This window comes from Chrysochloris asiatica, unplaced genomic scaffold (assembly GCF_000296735.1).
Source record: "Chrysochloris asiatica unplaced genomic scaffold, ChrAsi1.0 scaffold00322, whole genome shotgun sequence".
Lineage (NCBI taxonomy): Eukaryota > Metazoa > Chordata > Mammalia > Afrosoricida > Chrysochloridae > Chrysochloris > Chrysochloris asiatica.
The window spans coordinates 1098103-1122481 of NW_006408840.1; the positions used below are offsets into that span (position 1 = coordinate 1098103).

The window sequence follows — 24379 nt, forward strand, 5'->3', positions numbered from 1 at the left end:
TTTTTTTTTTTTTTTTCCATATAAACACATGTTTACATGTACAAACATTAGTTTATATTCTGTGTAACTAGCGAAAAGTAGAATGGAAGAAATAGATCATTAACTAATTTGAGATGCAAAGAAGCCCGCTGGTCTAGGTTTGCTAGAGATTTTAATTCTCTAGAGTTAGACTATTAGTTGTATAGCAAACATAATAATAAATGAAAGTCATGGAATATTTACTTTATGTTGTTATGAGTATCTCTTTTATTATCTCCTGTGGTTTGTTCAACTATAAATTGTTATGAAAATAGCAGATGGTTTCTAAGATCCATTTTGTTGTTGTTGTTAAGTACCGTGGAGTTGGTTCAAACTCATAGTGACCCTGCACATGGTTTCCAAGGCTATAAATCTTTATGGAGCAGAGAGCTTCATCTTACTCCCATGGAACAGTTGGTAATTTCAAACTGCCGACCTTGAGGGTAGCAGCCCGATTCGTAACCACTACACTACCAGAGCTCCTTTAAATCCAATTGGCCAAAATATTATTAATGCCATAACTAATCTTACCTATTTGCTATCCTAATTTGTTCTGTTTGCCTTTCCAATTTTCAGGGCATTTTGGTGAAAAGGATTATGCTGATAAAGAAAAAAGGGCAGCAAATTGTCTTAATTTTAATATTAAATTCACAAGGTAAAATTAATTTGACTTTTCCTGACTGTGTCTAATAACCCCAAACAAAAATGACTGAATATATTAAAGGCAATTTTTTGTTGATGTTATTGTTAGGTGCCATTGAGTCGGTATTGATTCATACATACTGACCCAATGCATAACAGAACAAAACACTGTTCGGTCCCGTTCCACCCTCACAATTATTGCTATGCCTGAACCCATTACTGCCACCAATGTGTCAGTATATCTTATCAGGGTCTTCCTCTGTTTCTCTAACCCTTCATTTTGCCAAACATGATATCCTTCTCCGGGGACTAGTCCCTCCTGGTAATATGTCCAATATATGAGAGATGAAGTTTTGCCATCCTGGTCAATTTTGGAATATAAAAAACAAATATAGACAGAAGACACAAATAGGTAGACTAAACGTAAATATTTGTTGTATTTACTGTTTCAGTGTCACTAATAATGCAAAGATATTTAATGCTATAAAGGATTTCAAGAATTATTAGATACATATGTTTTCAGTTAAATTCTCAAAAATTGCAATACAATATTTATAATGCTAAACAAGCACTTCTGTAAATGTTAGTTTTTACTTTATTTGTTTGTACTTTATTAGTTTGTACACTGTTAAGTTGTTTGTACTTTAGTTTTAATATGCTGGTCTAACATAGACCAAAATTAAATTTGCATTAACCAGTGATCAAAAACACGTACAAATAATGCTGAAAATTTAAAATCATTTTTTTAGAAACATCAGTAAATTTTTTTTTTTTAATGTTCGTATTAACTCTAAGGAGATACATGCACACTTTAATTCAAACATATTATTGACATCAGTTAGTGATATCAGAGACTAGCTTAACAAGTATGTTGTTCTTGTTAACTGCCATTGAGTCAATTCCAACCCATAGCAACCCTGTATAGGGTTTCTGAGGAGCAGCTGGTGAGCTTGAACTGCTGACATCGCAGTTCAAATGGCTTTGCAATCTAATGCATTAACCCACAATGCCACACCAGGACTCCTTAACAAGTATAGAAGAAGGATTTTTCAGTGGACCCAGGTATATATATATACATATATACATATATATACACGTACATATATATGTATATATATACATAGCCAGGTCTCTCTATATTATTATTATTATTTACTTTCATCTCAATCAGAGAAGCATTGGCTATGTGAAAAAGAAAGACATTCCCTATGACAGTCTAGCTCCTGACTGGAAAACACGTAGACTCTAGATGACCTGCATTTCTACAGAATATCATTAATACGGCTGAGGCAAGGGGATTGAATGGACTTTATATTATGACAATACATTCACTTAAACTTGAATAATTTCAGAGCCATAGTGTAGCTGTTTCCCAACAAAAAATGAGTTGGAAATTTTTTGTTGAATAGCCACTGATTACAAGAACGTGATTAATATGATTTCTGGTGTTGATTTATGAGTGCTACTGTCAAGACCTACACCACAAGTATAATACTATCTATTGAAAAATGAGGACACAATAAGACCCAAGAGCACAGGCAGCATCGTATTATTTGGTATATTTTATAGTTTGGCTAAATATTCCAGGGTTGCAAATAATTTGCTGAAGCTTCCTCCTTTTTCTGTCTTGAATAGCAAGTGTATAATTGCATCTATATTTCCTGAAACATTAAGCACATGAAATGTTAATTACTTCATTATCATTAAATAGATTTTTAATTGAAATAGTTTTGTTACATTTTTCCTTTGCTAGAACTTTCACACTGCTTTTGGAAAGAAACTTTCCCTAAGAATTCTCCCATAGAGCCACTGGTGACTTTGAACTACTAACTTTAGTGTTAGCAAGTCAGTGCTTAGGCTACTGTGCCATTAGAATTCCTTCTACCCCATCAAGTCTCCTAAATAATAGCTAAGTATATATGTGGGGAGAGAGAGAGATAGGGCCCCAGTAGCAATGTAGGAAAAGCACTGGTATGCTAACGACAAGGTTGGTGGTTCAAACTTAGAAGAAGCTCCATGGGAGAAAAATTAGACTATCTTTTATTGTACATATTTGTCAATACCTTCAGTTACCCCTTGGACTTCTTTCAATAACATTGGCTTTTCATCATATAATATCACTTACAATTGTTCAATATCAACATTTCTTACTGGTACTGTGACTCTGTGTATTCCTCCCACCTTTTGATGTTGCCTGCGTCATTCAATGTTTTGTCCATGGAATGTTACAATATTTCAAGTCAAGGTTTGAATTTTTTTTTTTTTTCTTTCAATTCTTTCAGCTTGAAAAATGCTTAGCATGTTCTTCTCTTTTGGTTTTCTAAGTCCCTGTCTTTGAAAATTTCATTATAATACGTGACTTTGGCTTCTAGATTTACCTTTTGAAAATTTATTTTCATTTATTTTACCTCGTCCTGTCTTCCATTTGCTTTATCATATTTACACTGGATATAGTGTCGTTTCCTTCTTTTTAGCCATCTTAATGACCTTTTGCTTTCTTCCTGTATGCTGCTCCTGATGTCATCTCATCATTCTTGCAATGATCTCTAAATTCAGTGAGATAAGTTCAAGGTCATATTTTGACTCTCATGAACTTGCTTTGATTTTCTTAAGCATCATCAGCCTAAGCCTACATTTGATCAGGCTCCAAGTTTTTGTTTTGCTCTTCTACTGTCTCTTTCCACAGATGTAGTCTATTTGATTTATGTCTACTCCATTTTGTGAGGTCTATGTATATAGTTGTATTTTATATTGCTTAAAAAAGGTATTTGCAAGTCATTGGTCTTGCAAAAGACAGTTATGCCATTTTCTCTTTGTTTCCAATCATTACATTCTATCAACAGTAATGATCAATACATCAGGATTGCATGTTTGATCAATTTCAAACTGAGCAAGTTGGTAGAATTCTTCAATTTCATCATCACTGGCATTAGTGATTATTGCGTACATTTGAACAATAGTTGTATTAACTGGTCTTCCTTTTAAGATATTATCCTGTCACAGATAACATACTTCAAGATACATCTTGAAATGTTCATTTTGATGATGAAAGTGATGCCGTTCTTCAACTGGTCATTCCTGCCATAGTAAACTATGTGATTATCAGAATCAAAATAACCAATACCATTCAATTTCAGTTCACTAATGCCTGGGATGGACTCTTGGTGTGTTGTATCATCACTGGACTGCAAACCTCAGTATCAGCAGTTCAAATCCAGCAGTTGCTCTTCAGAAACCCTATACAAAATCCCTATGAATCAGAACCTAGTTGACGGACTTTAGCAAGAACAACAATGCCTAAAATATTGATCTTTATATACTTCATTTCATTTTGACAACTTCCAATTTTCCTAGTAAACATCTTGTATTCTTTCTTTCACCCAGGATACCTATGACATTAGCAATGATATCCCTAGTTCCACATCCTTTTCTGAATCCTGTTTGAATTTTTGACAGTTCTCAGGTGATGTACTATTACAACTTTTTTTGAATTATTTTTTTAAACTTTTATTACTTACACCTGATATTAATAATAATAATTAATATTTTTAATAATGATATCATTCTTTAATAATTCTACAAATATGGATCTCTTCCAGTCAGTTGGCCAGGTTTCTGTCTTCCAAATTTTTTGACGTAGATATGAGCACTTTCAGCAATGAATCCCTTTCCTGAAATGCAACACTGTGCATGACAATGACCTCTCTTCCTGGAACTTTTTTTTTTCTCCTGTGTGCTCAGAGTAGCTTGGTATTCTTTCCTCAATGCAATACATTTTTGATCATATGCTGCCTTCTAAAATGACTGAATATCAACCAATTGTTTTTGGTCCTGTGACTTTATGTATTTCTTCCATATTTTTTATATTCTTTATGTGTTCAATTGTGCCCATAAATTCCTTCAATAATACAACTTTATGCTTGAATTATTTCTTCAGTTTTCATCTATATAAATGCCAAACATGTTCTTTCATTCTAATTTTGTAACTCCAAGTTTTTGCATGTTTCACTATAATACTTTTATTGGTTTTCTTGAGTTGCTCTTTGAAATTTCCAGTTTAGTTCTTTGGCTTCTTTATTTTTTCTTTCATTTTAGCTATTCTAAATTTAAGAGCAAATTGCTGAGTCTCTTATGACATCCATTTTGGGCTTGTCTTTTGTTTTTGTCTTTTTATTTTATTTGTCTTTTGCTTTTTTCATGTATGATGTTCATGATATCATCATATAACATGGTCAGACATTTGCCATTAAAGTAAGATTTGTGGAATCTGTTATTGAGAGGATGGGATATATTCAAGGCCATATCTCAAGTCTTCTGAATTTGTTTTCATTGTCTTTGCTTTTAAATTGAACTTATGTGTTCTATTTCATTTTTGACAAGTTCTAACTTTCCTAGAGTCATACTTCGTACAGTCCATGTTCCAATTATTAATGGATTTTTACAGCTGTGTCGCTTCATTTTCAATTGTGTCCCATCAGCAAATGAATGTCCCAATGGCTTACTCCCATGGGCTGTACTCTATTCACTTCATCACAGACGACTCTAGTTTGAAGAGGCAGCTCTTCTCCAGTCACATATTGAGTGCCTTCCAATCTGAATGGCTCATTTTCTGGCACTGTATCTGACAGCATTTCTCTGTTATTCATAAGGTTTTCCATGACTAAATATTCATAAGTAGTTTGTCTCACCTTTTTGTTAGTCTTTCTTCATCTGGAAGCTCACCTGAAACCTGTCCACTATGGGTAATCCTTTTGATGCTTAAAATACCCATGACATAGCTTCCATAATCACAGCAACTCACAAGCCACCACAATAAGACAATTTGAGAGATGGATGGTGGAAAGGATCATATACATTACTGCATTTTTGCATCATATCAAACGGACTGAAATTGTCTACTGTATGTTTTATTATTTAAATCTTTTAATTTGAGATTGAATTTAGAAATCAGAAATAATTTTTCACCCAGTGGGTAGTGCATAATTTTGATTCAGAAGTTAGGAAATTTAATAAGGAAGGCTGGAAATGATAATTCTACAATAACATCTAACAGTTTTATATTTGGGCAATAAAAATACCTAGTTTGTTAGGTGATGACAAAATTTTGTGTATTGTAGACTAAAATGATCTTATATGCCACTGCATTTTATGCATTATTATCTTAACCTTTCAAAGGAGAAAAGATTAATTATAAACAGCTAGACATGAATATGATATGTGTTCTAGTTGCTCTGTGCCTCAGCTTACTCATCTGCATGATGATGTGATACAAACTGTGTGAAAAGGGAAAATAGATCCAATGAAGGTGGATTAACTAGTTTATCTTAGAAAAATCCTACAGTTAAAACATGAAGAAACCGATAATAAATTAGCACATCACATTGTTGTTAAATGCCATTGAATCAGGTCTGAAACATAGTGATTTGCCCTGTAGGTTTTCTGAGGAGTGACTGTTGGGTGTGAATCTGTGGCCTGTGTTTAGTTATACAGTGCCACACCAGGACTCCAGCACAGTACAGTAGACATTTATGAAATGAAAAATAATAAAAATGGATGAATTTGAGGTTTCTTCTTTTTTATATTTTCATTTACCTCTCAAAGGACAATAATATGAAACTTCCAGAATTTCCGGTTTTTAATGAACACTTTAAAACCTACCTAATATATTGTTCACTGGTTAAAATGAGCAACATGTCTGACCGTCTTATTATTAGTGCATACTCAAACTATCCCAGGCACTTTTTATGATTAGAGTAAATAACACTGTTTTGAAAACTGTGGTATATTAGCAATTTCAGACCACATTGTGTTCAGTACACTAAGCATAACATAGTAAATAAAACAAAATTATACCATATAAATATATTCACACTAAAAGCCATAATAAATAACATGCAAAACCAAACCTGGTCATATGTTGTTGTGCTGCTGACCACACGATGAGCAGTTCAAATCCATCAACTGCTTGTCAGGAGAAAGACGACACTTCTGCTCCCCAAAAGATGTATAGTCTCAGGTCAGAAACCTTACAGAAGGTCATTGTGAGTCAGAATTGACTTGATATCAGTGGACTTCATTTGAATTTGTGAAACCCTGAGTTAATTTCTCTTTGGAATATTTCATAAGGTGTTATACAAAATGTTTTAAAATTAGAAAATAAATAGTTATATTGATGATTCCTCCTCCTTCCCATGCTTTAAAAAGCATTAATGTCCTGAGCAAGGGTCTGCTAGAAAAGTATACATTTTTATCTTTTCAGTATATTGCTGGAGGCAGATATTTTCATCACTCTTAGAAAAAACTCGTGATGATTACCTTAATATTATTTAATTGAACATGAAATAATTTTTGTGCTAACTAATGTCATGCTATATTCTTGGTTTTAATTTTTAAAGACTGATGAAGAATGTTTTTGTTGTTATTGTTTAGTGCCTTCAAGTCAGTTCCAACTCATAGTGACCCAGGTACAGTTTTTGAGGAGTGGTTGATGAGCTTTAACCTCCAACCTTGTGGTTCAAACTGACCTTACGATCCAATTCACTAACCCATAGTGAAAAAAAAAAAAAAAAAATAATAGTACTTCTAAATTCTATTGTGCTTAAGATTTAATATATTCCAACTATGCTCTAATTAGTGAATTTATTACTGTTGTTGATGTTGTTAATTGCCATTGAGTCAGTTTCTACTCATAGCAACCCTATATAGCATTTTCAAGGAGGCACTGGTGGGTTTGAACTGCTAACCTTGCAGTTAGCAGCCCAGTTGTTGTTGTTGCTGTTAAGTGCCACTGAGTCGATTCCGACCTATAATGACCCCATATAGGGTTTCCAAGGAGCAGCTAGTGAGCTTGAACCACTGTTTAAATGAGTTTGCAGTCTGCAGCTCAGTTCTTATCCTAATATGTGACACCAGCATTAATTATTATTAGTAATATTAATTTTAAATAATTCCATAAATTAGCATGAAAAATAAAATTATTGTGATTATATGAATAATTTGGATAACAGTGTCTCTTGAAGTTAATGCTTCTTGCTAATTGCCACTGAGTTGGCTCTGACTCATACATTATTTATGACAGACAAAATGTCTAATTTTGAATCATCATCTTGATAATAGTTATGCTTGTATCCAAACTCATAGCTTGTTGTTGTTGCTGATGCTGTCAAATAATTTCCAGCACATAGCAACCAATGTACAACAGAAGGTACCTTTATCTGTTCCTGCACCATCCTCAAATTGTTAATATGTGAATCCATTGTTGCAATCCCCATGCCAAATCATCTCACTGAGGGTGTTCTTCTTTTTCTTCATGATGACTGCCATGTTTGAGTCCCAAATAAAATATATGGTCTTTTAAAATCCACTTAAAAAGCTTTGGGGACCAATATATATATATATACATATATATATATATTTGATAATTTTCTCTTTCATTTGCAAAATAGTATTAAGGCAGTTTACAGAAGACTTTTTTTTTAATTTCTTTGTTTGTAATGTAAGAAAGATAATATAGTCATTCATTTGCTGTGGATGATTATTACAGATTTCATATTAGTAGATATTAGTAGAGTCTCAGGACTAAAAAGTATAAGTATTTGCCTTCCTTCAATTCATTCATTATAAAATATTTAAAGATTTCCTCTGCTGTTTCCTCAAAGTCAGTCTCTGAGATATAGAAGAAAATAAAATAATCATGTTTCTACATTCATAGCTGTGTGCTTGAATTTTAAAGTATATAGATTAAGAATTGTGTAGAATTACATGATGTCAGAAAAAAAAAAAAAACCAAAAAAGTCAGACTTTATAATTTTCTTTAGAAAGATTGCAGTAGCAATAATTGCAATGAATCAAAGAATCACACACACAAATTCAGGCAGTTATGCTGACAAGAAAAAAGCAGTTAGACATAGGAAGGTCAAATCATCAGTATAGTCTGATGTGAAGTTAAATAATTTTCTCTTGTTGGACAATGAGGTGGGGGGTCTGGTCTTCAGTTTCCTGTTTCCAAATTGAACAGCTTTTAAGGTCCCTTAAGATACTTAAATATTATATGACTGGAGATTCTTATTCTCACTTCAAATCTGGTAAATAGCCTATATCCCATTAGTTGGGTCTCAGTTTACATAACTAAATGTAAACTGGGGTTTCAGGCTGATAACCTTTTCTCTGCACTAGGTCATTTAAGTTTTCTGTCCTCTCCAACACACAAGTCTATGACATTATTTCTTACCTCTGTGACTTAACCTGAATACATCAGCCACATTACAAAAATGAGATCTGTTTTCTGTGAAAACAGAACTGGCAGTTGGTACTCCCTGATAACTTGAAAAGTCAAAATCAACTATGTTTGGTTTTTTTAATAGAAAGGAATTGATAAATTAATATTGTAGGTTCTGTTTTCTGAGTCAATATTTTCAAGTTGTGAAGACAAAGGAAGTAAATGGAAAGGATATTGAAACTGAGAACAGTGCTAAGAAGAAGAAGACAGAAGGAATTAGGAACAATACACTACACAGAGTAATAGGAAGAAGACACGGAGAAAGTTGTTCATCATGGTTTGGATAAGAAAGCATAGTTAGCACCATGATCATTCAATTTGTTTTTCAGTTGATCTATCTATCTATCTATCTATCTATCTATCTATCTATCTATCTAACCCCAACCCAAAACAATGCCAACTGCTATTGAGTCCATCCTGACTCATTACAACCCTACATAGTATTTCTGAGGCTGTAAATCTTTTTTATAGCAGAAAGCCTAATCTTTCTCTAAAGGAGTACTTAGTGGGTTTGAACTGTATACCTTAGAGTTAGCAGGCCAGTACATATCTTACAGCGACACAAGGGCTCCATGTATATGTATGCATATGTATGTTTATATATATATATATTTGTATATACATATGCATACATATATATTATCATTGTTTTTGCTAAATGCCTTGGAATCAGAAATGTCTCAAAGAAACCTTAGGCACAAAAGAACAAAATAGTGACTGGTCTTGTATGAACCCTACAATCGTTGCTACACTTGAGCCCATTTCTGCTGCCACTATGACTATCCACTTTAACAAGCATGATGTCCTTCTCTAGGGACTTGTCCATCCTGACAACATGAATGTGAGACAGAAAGTCTGGCCATCTTGGCTTCTAAGGAGCATTCTGACTGTACATTTTCAAACACAGATTTGTTTCTTCTTCTGACAGTCCATGGCACTTTATTATTCTTCTTCAACACCATAGCTCAAATCCATCAATCGGTTCTTCTATGGTCTTCTTTATTCATTGTCCAACTTTCACATGCATATAAGGCTATTGAAAATATCATGGCTTGGGACAGGTGTGCCTTAGTCCTCAAATAGAAAGCTTTACTTTTGAACACTTTAAAGAAATCTTGTGGAGTAGATTTGCCTAATGCAATTTGTCATTTGATTTCTTGACTGCTGCGTCATGAGTTCATCTGAACATTGTTGATCTGAGCAAAACAATGTCTTTGGAACTTCAATCTTTTCTGATTTATCTTTATGTTATTTACTGGTCCAGTGGTGAGGAATTGTGTTTCTTTATTTTGAGGTAAAACCCATACTGAAAGCTGTGGTATTTGATCTTCATCAGTAAGTATCTTAAGACCTTTTCACTTTCAGCAGCGTTTTTTTTTTTTTTTTTGTCATCTTCATATGGCAGATTGTTACCGAGTTTTCCTCCAACTCTAATGCCACCTTTTTCTTCATGGAATCCAGCTTACAAATTATTTGCTTAGCATACAGATTGAATAAGTATGGTGAAAGAATACAACCCTGGCATACACCTTTCCAAATTTTAAACCATTCAGTGTTCCCTTGTTCTATTTGAACAACTGCCTCTTGGTGCATATACAGGTTCCTCATGAGCACAATGAAACATCCTGCACTACTCATGTTCTGCAATGTTTTCCATAACCTGTCATGGTCCATACAATTGAAAGCCTTTGTGTAGTCAATAAAGCACAGGTAAACATCTTTCTGGTATTCTTTGCTTTCAGCCAAGATCATTTGATGTTAACCATGATATATCTCCTACCACATGCTCACCTGAATTTATTTGCACCTCTGGAAGTTACCGTCATTGTATTGTTGCAGTGTGTTTTAATTATCTTGAGCAAAATTTTACTTGTATGTGATATTAATGATATTATCCAATGATTTCTGCATTGTGGTGAGTAACCTTTTTTTTGGAATGGCACAGATAGGAATCTCTTCCAATCATTTGGCCAGGAAGTTCTCTTCCAAATTTTTTGGCATAGATGAGTGTCTCCAGTGCCACACCCGATGGTTGAAAGATTTCAGTTTGTATTCCATCAGTTCCCAGAGCCTTTTCTTTTCCAATGCCTTCAAGGCACTTTAGATTTCTTCCTTCAGCATCACTGGCTCTTGATTGTATACTACCTTTTAAAATGGTTGAATAGTGACACTGTATACGCCTTCAGCCTTCTTTTGCTGCTTTTTGCATCATTCATTATTTTGTACAAGTTGTTGTTGTTATGTGCCATGTAGTTGGTTCTGACTCATAGCGACCCTGCATAGGATTTCCAAGGCTGTAAATCTTTATGGGAACAGAAAGCCTCATCTTTCTCCCTTGGAACAGCTGGTAGTTTCAAACTGCCGACCTTGTGGCTCGCAGCCTGATTTGTAACCACTATACTACCAGAGCTCCTATTTTGTACATAAAATCCTTTAATATTGCTGGTCAAGGCTTTAATTTTTTCTTCAGTTCCCTCAGCTTGTGAAATGCTGAGCATGTTCTCCCCATTGGATTTTCTAACGCCAGTTCTTTGCACACTTCATTATAATATTTGACTTTGTCTTCTTGAGCTGCCCTTTGAAAATTTCACTTCAGGTATTATACCTTCTCATTTCTTCCATTTACTTTAGTACCTCTATGCTATATAGCAGGCTTCATAGTCTCTTCTGACATTCATTTAGGTTTTTTCCTTCTTCCTTGTCTTCTTAATGACCTTGAGCTTTCTTTCTGTATAATGTGCTTGATTTCATCTCATAACTTTTCTGGTTTTCTATCATTGATGTCTAATTCATTAAATTTATTCTAGGATGATCTCTAAATTCAGGTGGAAAATGTTCAAGGTCGATCAGATTTTGGCTCTCCTGGACTTGTTTTAGTTTTCTTCAGCTTCATCCTGAACTTACATATGAACAGTTGATGGTCTATTCCATAGTTAATTCCTGGCCTTGTGTTGAAAAGTGATATGGTGCTTTTTCCACTGTCTCTTTCATAGTCAGTTTGGTTTCAGTGTATCCATTCTGGTGTGGTTCATGTCTACAGTTGTCTTGTATGTTATTTTAAAAAAATATTTATAATAAACAAGTCATTGGTCTTTCAAAATTCTATCATGCAATCTCTAGCATCATTTCTATCACCAAGCCCATATTTTCCAAGGAATGATCTACACTTTTTTTCTCCCAACCTTTGCATTTCACTTGCCAGTAATTATCCAAACACACACACATCTATGTCCTGGTGTGTTGCTGTGGGATACTTCACTGGACCTCAAAGTCAGGTTAAACTGCAGGGCCAGAGTTTCAAATGCACCAGCTGCTCGTGGAAACATTGTACAGAGTTGCTATGAGAAGAAGTCAACTCGATGACACTTAACAGCAGCAACATAGCCACCATATCACTTTATTGATGCACATATTCTCAATGCCAGATACACCTTTTGTATCAGTTGGCAACTTCTTAAATTAAATCTTGGATGTATAACAAAATTAAGCATAAAATGTTGCATTTTCTATGGATCCTTAAATCTTATTGACATAACCTTAGCAAATGTTTTTATTTATATGATTGCTACATTTTAAAAAAAGTTCTTTCTGACTATTACTTTTTTTCATAACCTTTCTTTTCCCTTTTTTCTGATTTTATGGCTTTTTAAGATAAGCACTAGACAGACAGCCACATCAGCCTATTCAGTCTAAATTAAATAGCATATGTCTACCCATTGTTTTGCACCTTTGTCTAAATGTAAATAGACCTTTATGGAAGATACCATGCATATATCACCTATTTGATGTTCTGAATGACTTATGACCATACTTGCTTAAATTAACACATTTGAACTGGTTCATTGGAAATATGAAATGTAAGAAATAATTAGTATTTTGAATACTTTAAAAGAAAAATAAGAAAAGACCCTACCATGATAGATTTAACATGAAAGAAAATTAGAGTTTTTCTCTTTTTAATTGATAATATTCAGAGAAGCAAGATATTTATGTACATGCTCTAAAATTACCACCTGAAGCAGTAAATACTAAGTTGTCATTGTTAAATGTAAGTTGGCTTGCATTTTTAATAATACATAAACAACAACAACATGGTACATTTGACTTTTTCTACAGACTACATGCTCTTGAGCTTATGATCTTGGAAATTATGCTATTCCAAATCCTTTAGCTTGTTTAAAATTTTTTACCTAGAATATATTATGTAGAAGTTGTTGTTGTTAGGTGCCATCGAGTTGGTACTGACTCATAGTGACCTTATGCACAGCAGAATGAAACACTGCCCAATCCTGGGCCAACCTCACTACTGTTGCCATGCTTGAGTCCATCGATGCTGCCACTTGGACAATCAATCTCATTGGGAGTCTTCCTCTTTTTCTCTGATCCTCCACCTTACCAAACATGATATCCTTCTCCAGTGACTGGTCCCTCCTGACAATATGTCCAAAGTATGAGAGACGAAGTTTGGCCATCTTGGCCTCAAAGGAGCAATCTGGCTCTACTTCTTCCAAAATGGATCTTTTGGTTCTTTTGGCAGCCCATGGCACTTCCTGCTTGGCTTTCACATGCATATGAAGTTATTGAAAATACCATGGCTTGCATCAGGTGCACCTTAGTCCTCAAGCTGACATATTGGCTCTTCAACAATTTAAAAAGGTCTTGTACAAAATATTTACCTAATGCAATACATTGTTTGATTTCTTGATTGCTATTTCCATGAGTGCTGATAGTTGATCCAATTATGTAGAGGTAATATTTCTAAAATCATTTAAGACCAAGGACTTGGTCTTAATAAAATACATGAACAAAATACATTCATGTTTTATTTTGGAAAACTATAGAAAATAATTTTTTACAAACATAATGTATTTATATTTATTTTATTTCATTTTAAAGAGTATTTTGATGCTATTTAAAGAAAAATTCATGTCAAAGTTCATTTATTTACTTACTACTCTTATGACTAGCAAAGAAACATTGTCAAATATAGTGTCGGAAAATGAGACCCTCAGGTTGGAAGACACGCAAAATGCGACTGGGGAAGAGCTGCCTCCTCAAAGTAGAGTTGACCGTGATTACGCGAATGGAGTAAAGCCCGTGGGAGAAAAACCCGCGGGACATTCATTTGCTGATGTGGCACAACTCAAAATGAAGAGAAACAGCTGTAAACATCCATTGAAAATTGGAACATGGATTGTAAAAAGTATGAATCTGGGAAAATTGGAAGTTATCAAAAATGAAATGGAATGCATAAACATTGATATCTTAGGCATTAGTGAGCTGAAATGGACTGGTATGGGCCATTTTGAAGCTGATGACCACATGGTTTACTATGCTGGGAATGACAAATTTAAGAGGAATGGTGGTGCGTTCATTGTCAAAAAGAACTTATCCAGATCAGTCATGAGGTACAACACTATCTGTGATAGGATAATATGCATGCACCTACAGGGAAGCCCAGTTAATACCACTATTTTTCAAATTTATGTACCAACCACTGAAGCTCTGGTAGCGTAGTGGTTACAAATCGAGCTGTGAACCTTAAGGTCAGCGGTTCGAAACTACCAGCCGCTCCGCGGAAGAAAGATGAGGCTTTCTACTCCCGTAAAGATTTACACCCTCGGAAACCCTGTACAGGGTCGCTATGGGTCGGAACCGACTCGATGGCACTTAACAACAACAACAACAACAACAACCACTGAAGCTAGTGAGGATGAAATAGAATTCTACCAACTTTTTCAGTATGATATTGATCAAACATGCAATCAAGATTTACTCTTCATTACTGGTGATTGGAATGCAAAGGTTGGGAGAAAAGAGGAAGAAGGATCAGTAGTTGGAAAATATGGTACATGATAGAATTCTTCAAAATCAATGATTTGCTCATTTCAAATACCTTCTTTAGAAAACATAATAGACGACTATACACCTGGACCTCACCATATGGAATACATAGAAATCAAATTGACAACATCTGTGGAAAGAGACGATGGAAACGCTCCATATCATCAGTGAAAACAAGTTCAGGAACAGACTGTGGAACAGACCATCGATTACTCATATGCAAATAAAAACTGAAGCTGAAGAAAATGAAAACTAGTCCATGAGAGCCAAATATGACCTTGAATATCTTGTTGCTGTTAGATGCCATGATATTTTCAATAACCTCATATGCATGTGAAAGCTGGACAGTGAATAAGGAAGACCATAGAAGAATTGATGCTTTTGAGTTATGGTGTTGGAGGAGAATACTGAAAGTGCCATGGGCTGCCAACAGAACAAACAGATCTGTATTGGAAGAAGTGTAGCCAGAGTGCTCCTTGGAGGCCAAGATGACCAAACTTTGTCTCTCATATTTTGGACATACGTCAGAAGGGACCAGTCGCTGGAGAAGGATACCAAGTTTGGTAAGGTGGAGGGTCAGAGAAAAAGAAGACCCCTATGTGATGGATTGGCTAAGTGGCAGCATCAATGGACTTAAGTGTGACAACAGTAGTGAGGTTGGCCCAAGATCCGGCAGTTTTTCATTCTGCTATGCAAAAGGTTGCTATGGGTTGGTAGCAACTTGATGGCACCTAACAATAGCAACTCCTACAAGAAATTAATTATTTGTACAGTTTTCATCTGGTTAGCTGATTTGCTCTTTGACATTATGCATTAATCATGACTTTCAGAAGTAGTTTGTATTAACACATAATCATTCAGGAAGAAAAGATATACAGTTTAATCAGAGAATGCTAAAATAAGAAGCTGATTTAGAAAATCAGACTGTAAGTATGGTGTATGAGTATACGTTTTAAGAGATGACACAAATTAAGTTGAATGGAGAACTTAGACTTTCCACACCACCATAATGTGAAAGTTATTTGGAAAGGTAAAATTGATGTTTTGTTCTTGTAAATTGAAAGGAATCAGCAGTTTAACCTTATTAATACTTGCTATTTTTGTTTGACTGGTGGCAGCTAAAATTTTGATAGGGCCATATGAGTTGATGATTTATGTGCATCCCTTCTGCTTTCACATTTTTTTCACAACTACTTGAGTTGAATATAAACAATAAATATTGCTCTATTTAATTTGATCTCTAAATACATGCATTCCTATGAAGTTTTTTATTATGTATATTAATGTTGGAAAACATAAATTCTTGAATTTTTGAATATCAATATGCGTTTATTGTTGGTTGTATTAGGGACATATTGTTGTTGTTGTTAAGTGCTGTCCAGTTGATTTTGACCCATAGAGACCCTGCATAGGGTTTCTGGGGCTGTAAATCTTTACGGGAGCAGAAATCCTAATCTTTCTCCCACTGAACTGCTGGTAGTTTCGAACTGCTGACGTTGAGGCACTCAGCACAATTCGTAACCACTATGCTACCAGAGCTCCTTTAGGGAGGTAGTAAGATAATAAAATTAAATTGTATATTGCTTTTTTACACACAGATTCCAAATTCAAATTTTTGAAGCTAAATTTGCACTAATATGAATAATAGAAATTTGGTTTTATATTTTTTGGGAAGTGGTTGTAGTACATTCATATTTTTGGAATTGGAATATTTTACTAAGAAAGAGACAGTTTTATATTTTCATTCATAGTCCAAATAACATTTTATAAAATATAAACTATACTTGACTTTTCTACATCTGATATCGCTCAAAAATTTTTAAAATCATTAGTCATGAAAGACTGTATTGGTAAGAAAGAATGTGGTCCTTGAGTATAACAGTAAGTCACTTAGTATGTATATGAAATTACAAGCTTGCCCTGTAACCTGCAATTTTTATCTTTACATCTTTCTATGTGCTTTTTTTGTAAATGAATCTTATAATCAACATTTACTTATCCAATTTGTGACAGATGAACAGATGGCTGAAATAGAATAGTTTTTAATTTTACACTAATAATTTCAGTTCAAACTTTATTTCACTATAATGCTCTTTGTAATGATAGAATTAATAAATTGCTGTGGATTTGCATGTAATATTTTTCTACCTTCTATACTAAATTTTTTTTAATATTTTATGTTTTGAAATAAAATCCTTCCTTGGCATTTGAATGTACATTATTTTCTTCCTCTGCACCTTATTATCCTCACCCACATTAAAATATCTTATACTTTTGCTGTGAAATACTTTAATATTTTTCCTTGGATATATCACTTATATGCATTTGCTTAGAATCAACTTGTAAACAATAACATGTGAGTATTATCTTAATTTATAAGAGGATATAAAAATGTATATTTGTGTGATTTTACATAGCTCTTTGTTCTATTAATATACATGATGAGTATATCAATTTGTTTATTTAAATTTCATTTCTTAGATTATTTCTATTTTTCCCTGATCATTTTCTATATTTTAATTTAAATTTTTTTGTTTTATATTGTGCAGTGGGAAGAGATTGGTGAAGTTGATGAAAATTATGCCCCCATTCATACATACCAAGTATGCAAAGTTATGGAGCAGAATCAGAATAACTGGCTTTTGACCAGTTGGATAACCAATGAAGGTGCTTCCAGAATCTTCATAGAACTCAAGTTTACCCTACGGGACTGCAACAGCCTTCCAGGAGGACTGGGAACTTGTAAGGAAACTTTTAACATGTATTATTTTGAATCAGATGATGAAAATGGGAGAAACATCAAGGAAAACCAATACATTAAAATTGATACCATTGCTGCCGATGAGAGCTTTACAGAACTTGATCTTGGTGATCGTGTCATGAAACTGAATACAGAGGTCAGAGATGTAGGACCTTTAAGCAAGAAGGGATTTTATCTTGCCTTTCAAGATGTCGGTGCTTGTATTGCTCTTGTTTCTGTTCGTGTGTACTATAAAAAATGTCCTTCTGTGGTACGGCACCTGGCTATTTTCCCCGACACAATCACTGGTGCAGATTCTTCACAGTTGCTTGAAGTATCAGGCTCCTGTGTCAACCATTCTGTGACTGATGAACCACCCAGAATGCACTGCAGTGCTGAAGGGGAGTGGTTGGTGCCCATTGGGAAATGCATGTGCAAGGCTGGATATGAAGAAAAGAATGGCACCTGTCAAGGTAAGTTGGCCTGTAGGCTGTCTGCTTCAATTGGATCATGTATATGTATTTCTCTCAGTGATTATGAGCAAATGAACTTTTACTTTGCTAATTTATGGAGATTCTTTCTCCTTAAGTTTGATTTTTCTCTCTTCAGAATGTAAATTTTTCTGGCAATGATGAAATATTTAATATAATATTTTATTGCATATACATAATTTATACTCAGGGAGCAGCTTATCTTCCATGTAATATTTTATAATCATTTTGCTCTCAAAATTTATAATTTTGAGCAACCTTAATCAAACCTGTCTTTGTGTAACTACTTTCTTTGTATGACTGCTGAGTTTTTCTCTCCATGAAGTTGTTTTCTGCTATTTTCTTGCTATATAAAATTCCAATGCAGCTATTAGATAAGATTTGATTTTGCATATTATTGCCTGTCTTTTAACAATTCTTCAGAAATAAATTCAGCCATATAACATCACAGCAAAACATATGTAAGCAGACAAGACATAGTGTACTATGTTGTCTACACACAGATGTTATTATATTCTTAATTTAAAAAAAATTCAGGTCAACTTTAAATCCATTGTGAGTAGTGTCTTAGAAAAATAACATTGGAGATAGAGGCAAGACAAAAAGGTCATTTCAAAGCAATATGCACTTAGAGATTTTTTTTTTTTCCTGCTTTAATTTTTCTTTTAAATTGAAACTTGATCATGCATGCTTCCCTCTTCATTTGAAAATGCACTAAGTTTGCCCACAGTTTAGTGAATTGCCCTTCTGAACTTTCATATTTATCAGTGGCTTTCTGGAACAGAAGAGCACTTTATGCGAAAGTTAAGAAAAACTTATGGGGAAGAAAACAAATCATTCTTAAATTAAAAAATAATATTCATCATTATGGACTTAAAGTTCTTTTGACATTTGTGCTAAATGGTAATAGAAGTTAATGTGAACTTATACCAACGGCTGAAAATTCGCTCAGTCACACTTTTTTGTTTTTTCCTAACCACTTTATTCTCTGAATCAAACTAGCTCAAATTTGTTGTGTCTTGGATACAAGCTGTAAACCACAGTGTTGTTAAGTGCTGTTGCAGTAGCTTTGCTTAATTATTTCTCTTCTGAAACACATTGTATGGTGTTTAATTTTCTTTTTTCAGCATCAGCCCATACTTCTTATCTTCATAATACCACCTACAATTAATTGTATGGTTATTATTCATGTAATATATAGCCATATATACTAGAGAGTATTATTAATTTGATATAATGTTTTTGAAATGCTTTTCAGTTTGTCAGTTATAGAAATAATATTCTACATCAAAGTGCACTTATAAAAGGAAAATTCTAACATCTTAACTTTTCTTTTTGAGTCATCTTCTTGTCTTAAGATGAGCATATATATGTATTTATAGGATAGGAAGCAGGAGTCTAATATAATATGTTGAATAGTTTTCAAAGTCTTTTCCTAAAATATTTTAAATAAGTTTTATTTATTATCTCTAATGTTGTATTACTAATATTATAAATCAACTTTCTCAAGTTGCTTGTGTGTTTACATTGCCGGAAGATAAATTTTGATTGTGTCTGGACCTGAAACATTCTGCTAGAGTTCATAAAGAAAATATCTTGGAGAAATAGCATTCTGAGATAATGTTTTTAGTGCAAGCATGTAAGACAAATTTTCTCTGTCTCTCTTTACACTCTTAATTAAGTGGTGAAGACCCACTTAAATGACAGTGGATGCCATGAAGAAGCTGATTGTAGAAATCATTATCAAACTGGATTCAGTCTTAATCCACCCATTCTATTCCTGTGGTATGAAAAGTAACTGCAGAGTCTTTCAGCTGTGGACTATACAGCCAAAAAGGATGCCTTTCACAATACAATTTATGTGGGCAGTTGCCTCTTCAGGAGGGATTTTTAATATTTCTTTCTTCAATAACTTGAGAGATTGCATAGGTTGAATATATAAATAGTTAATGTATGCTTTGAAGACTTATACCATTGCAGAAATTCCTGAGGCATTTATAATTTCAACTTTGTTATTAATTGCTGTGAAACCTGCTGTGACTCTTGGAGATCTTATCTATAACAGAATAGAATGCTGCCCAGTTCTATGCCATCTTCATAAAACTTGTGATGTTTGAGGCTATTGTGTTAATTCATCTCAATGAAGGTTTCTATGCTTTTCATTGACACCTATTTTTCATTATTGATGTTGTTCTTTGAGTCAGTTCCAAGTCATAGCAACCCTGTATAAGGTTTCCAAGGAGTGTCTGGTGGGTTTGAACTACTTATCTTTGAACTGTATGGATCTCGACAAGCTATGGAGAACATTTCAAAGAACTGGTATTCCAGAACACTTAAATTATGCTCATGAGGAACCTGTACATGGACCAAGAGACTATTGTTCAAACAGAACAAGGGGACATAGAAAGGTTTAAAATCTGTAAAGGTATGTGCCAGGGTTGTCTTCTTTCAGTATACAAATTCAACCTGTAAATTGAGCAGATAATCTGAGAAGCTGAATTATATGAAAATGAATGTGGAATTATGATTGAAGGAAGACTCATGAACAATCTGTGATAATCAGATGATGCAACCTTGCTTGCGGAAAGTGAAGAGGACTTAAAATACTGATGAAGAGCATACACCACAGCCTTTAGTTTGGCATGCACATCAGTGTAATTAAAACAAAAATCCATACCACTGGAACAATAAATAACATCATGATAAATGGAGACAAGACTTAATTTTGCTTGAATTCATCATCAGCACTCATGGAAGCAACAGTTCAGAAATAGAATGTATTATATTAGGCAAATCTGCTGCACGAGACCTTTGTAAAGTTTTATGGTGTTTTTTATTTTTATTTTTATTTTTTTATTGTGAATTATGTGGGTTTATATGGGAGAACATCAGTTTTACATTCATCCTATTGTATTTCATTTCATTGCAATGATTACAATCCCCTCCATGCATTATCAAATAACCAAAGGATACACCCCACAGGCCCGACCACCAGCTGTCAGCAGTGTCCCCAGCCACTCCATCTGTACATGTCATCCTCTCTGTCTCCATCTCTGGTGTCACTGCCTCTCTGGGTATGGTCCTGCTCTCTACTCTTCTCACTTGGTGGTCCCAGGGACCTCAGCTCCTGGACTGCAAAATTAATCACTCCCCTCCTTTTGTCAAAAAACATCCACCTCTACATTTCTGACCTTCACATTCAGTCCTGATGGCAATTGTTCACTATTGTACCACAAGAGTCTTATCCCCCATTTTCTTTCGCCAGACCTGTCCCAACAGATTGGAAATCATTCAGTGGAGATTCTACCTACCCCTACCCCATCTGGAACTAAGCTTCCTCTTGAAAGCTTGTAATCCAGTCATTTCTTGCTTTTATAGCATCCCCCACCCCCCACCCCCATTTGGGGTAGGCAATGTCTAGGTTGTCCATCTCTGTCAATCATGTGTACCAAGGGGGTGGGAGTGATCCTTGCTGTAAAGATTTGTTCCCTTTTTTGAGCTACTACATCCATAAGCATAGGCACAGTTCATCAAATTATAGCTGGTTATTGTGTTTTTTTTTTTTCCTTTTCTTTCTTCTTCTAGTCGAGTTCTGATCATTAAGCCATTGAAGCCAGGTCAAGTGGGTACTATCTGCAAGTATGGGTGTTCTTGTGCATCTCCCCTCACTTCATATCAGCTGGATGCTTCACTCTCTGCTCTAGTCCTCTGTGGCCATGTCACTGCCTCTGGACCCAGTAGTCCTTGGGTCTTGCTGTACTGCTGACCATCCAGGTCTCCATCCAGGTTCATAGGAGTCTATTGAATGTGGTCAGACTTAACTACCAACTTCACTTATGTTTTCCCCCCCTCTTCTCCTTATAGGTGATCAACATGGTCACCAGCCAGACCACATGCCTGCTCGTGTATTCCCCTTAAATCTTAGTCTTGGAAGGAAGTTTGCTTTGAGGGGACCCAACCACTTGCCTTGATGGCTCCCAGGTGAACAGCTTACTTGTTCTTGTAGTAATCAATCAGTCTGTCATTATTGTTCCTGATTTTTCCTTCTGGTCTTTCTTTTATGAAGTATATTCTGTTCTTATAGCCACTCCAGGCTGGCCTACTCGTCCTTTCCAGTGGAAATTTCCCACCTAAGATGATTCTGGATGGGTTCTGGATTCCATCTATGGTCTTCTTGTTGTTGTTGTTGTTAGGTGCCATCGAGTCAGAACTGACCAATAGCGACCTTATGCACAACAGAACAAAACACTGCCCGATCCTGGGCCAACCTCATTACTGCTACCATACTTGAGTCCATCGCTGCTGCCACTTGGCCAATCCATCTCATTGGGGGTCTTACTCTTTTTCTCTGACCCTTCACATTACCAAACATAATATCCTTCTTCAGTGACTGGTCCTTCCTGACATCTGTCCAAAGTATACAAGACAAAGTTTGGCCATCCTAGCCGCCAGGGAACACTTTAGCTGCACTTCTTCTTAAATGGATCTATTGGTTATTTTGGAAGCCCATGACACTTTCAATATTCTCCTCCAACACCATAACTCAAAAGCATCAATTCTTCTACGGTCTTCCTTATTCACTGTCCAGCTTTCTCATGCATATGAGATTATTGAAAATACCATGGCTTGGGTCAGGTGCACCTTAGTCCTTAAGCTGACATCTTTGCTGGTTTTATGCAATGTGAAAGCTCCACAGGAAGCCTCTGTCACGGGATAACTTCTATCCCCCTTTAAGTTATTCCAATCAGTTATAGGCTGAAGACAGACTTACAATCCTTCTATTGTGATGATCCTGGCTATTCCTTTCTCCCTCTCTCTAGTGACTATTTTACAATGGTAGGCAAGGGAAACCAAGATTCAAAAGACAGCCAAGCATCTTAACACTATTCCCCTCTTTTACCCATTCCTACCATGCCTCAATCCCTATATCCCAGAGCCCTGTTGTTCCAAGGTTGTGCATATCTCATAATTTACCTGTGTCCCACTTAGCCCATGTGAACCTTCCTAACTGTTCTCCCATCGGCCTTCTTCTTCCATTCCCCTCCTCTTTCTTGTGAATTGTCTCTTCCACCCCCAGCACCCAAGCTATCCCGTATCTATTTCTTACCCTGTTCTCTATCTTCTCCTCCTTCCCTCTCATCCCATACATCCAGGTGATCAGCAAATGAATATATATATATATATTTCCTTTTAGGATGAGCTCTTGAGTTCTTTTTCTTAATCTTTTACAATAATGGTCCTATACAGTATTTTTCCTTTTGTGACTGACTAATTTCACTCAGCATAATGTCCTCAAGGTTCATCCATGTTATGTGGTATCTTGTAGCTTCCTTATTGTTTTTCAAAGTAGAATAATATGCCACTGCGCCTATGTACCAAAGTTTGTGTATCCATTATTCAATTGATGGTCACTTAGGCTGTCTCCATCTTTTTGCTATTGTAAATAGTGCTAGTATGAGCATTGGTGTGTCTGTATCTACTCATGTAATAGCTCGTATTTCTTGTGGGTAAATATTGAGTAGAGGAATTGATAGATCATAAGGTATTTCTATTTCCAACCTTCTGAGGAAGCACCATATTGATTTCCAGAGTGGTTGGATCATTTTTTAATCCCACCAACAATGTAGGAGAGTCCCAGTCTCTCTGCATCCTCGCCAGCATTCATTGTTCTCTACTTTTTTTATCTTTGCTATAATTGCTGGTGTGCGATGATATCTCAATGTTGTTTTGATGTGCATCTCTCTGATTGGTAGTGATCGTGAACATTTCTTCATATGTTTGTTGGCTGCCTGGATTTCCTCCTTAGTGAAGTGTCTGTTCATGTCCTGTGTCCATTTTTTAATTGGGTTATTTGTGATTTTCTTGTAGAGGTGTTGTAGTTTCCTATATATTTTAGAAATGAGTCTCTTATCTGATGTGTCCTTGCAAAAGATTTTTTCCCATTCTGTGGGTTACCGTTTTACTCGTTTGAAGAATTCTTTAGATGCACATAAGTTTTAATTTTTTAGTATGTCTCAATCGTCTGTGTTGTCTACTTTTTTTGTGTGTAATTTTCACCTTTGTAAAGTTTTGAAGAGCAAATATGTCAATTTAAGGACTAATGTTGTTGTTGTTGTCAGGTGCCATCAAGTCGGAACCGACTCATAGCGACCCCATTTACAGCAGAACAAAACAATGTCCAATCCTAGACCAACCTCACTACCACTGCCACACTTGACGCCATCAATGACGCCATCAATGATGCCACCTGGCTGATCCATCTCGTTGGGGGTCTTCCTCTCTTTCTCTGACCCTCCATGTTACTCAGCATGATATCCTTCTCTAGTGACTCTTCCCTCCTGACAATATGTCCAAAGTATGAGAGAT

General features: G+C 35.1%; 1 protein-coding gene across 4 annotated transcripts in view; it reads left to right on the plus strand.

The window, feature by feature from the left end:
- EPHA5 (EPH receptor A5) overlaps positions 1-24379 on the plus strand; it is a 688281-nt gene that overhangs the window by 128994 nt on the left and 534908 nt on the right. For all 4 annotated transcript variants that reach the window (XM_006875349.1, XM_006875351.1, XM_006875350.1 and 1 more), the window contains exon 4: positions 17332-17995. In XM_006875349.1, coding sequence (XP_006875411.1) covers positions 17332-17995 — 664 coding nt within the window. The remainder of the gene's footprint in view (positions 1-17331; positions 17996-24379) is intronic.